A 224-nucleotide genomic window follows, 5' to 3' on the forward strand; every position below is an offset into this window, starting at 1 on the left:
TTGGGGTGGGGGGGAGCCAGGGTCAGACCCACTCCTGCAAGGAGCGCTTGCAGTACAAGAGCATTCGGGGCGCGCCCTTCCTCTGCATCTGGACGATGACGTAGATGAGGCCGAGGATGCAGAGCAGCAGCACCAGCAGCACCAGCACCATGACGACACTCATGGTGCGTGTGTACTCGTCGATCTGCACCACCACGTCCACGTCACCGCCCGGCTGGCGGCCG

The 224-nt window shown here is 64.3% G+C and overlaps 1 protein-coding gene across 1 annotated transcript in view; it reads right to left on the reverse strand.

Moving 5' to 3' along the window:
• Positions 1-22: 22 nt before the first annotated feature.
• The window catches only part of MMP15 (matrix metallopeptidase 15 (membrane-inserted)), a 3,221-nt gene continuing 3,019 nt past the window's right edge, over positions 23-224 (reverse strand). Inside the window, exon 10 of the mRNA XM_008945823.1 lies at positions 23-224. This exon is cut by the window's right edge and continues 2 nt beyond it. Within this exon, the coding sequence (XP_008944071.1) occupies positions 23-224 (202 nt within the window).

Source organism: Merops nubicus, unplaced genomic scaffold, assembly GCF_000691845.1.
Source record: "Merops nubicus isolate BGI_N331 unplaced genomic scaffold, ASM69184v1 scaffold46368, whole genome shotgun sequence".
Taxonomy (NCBI): Eukaryota; Metazoa; Chordata; class Aves; order Coraciiformes; family Meropidae; genus Merops; species Merops nubicus.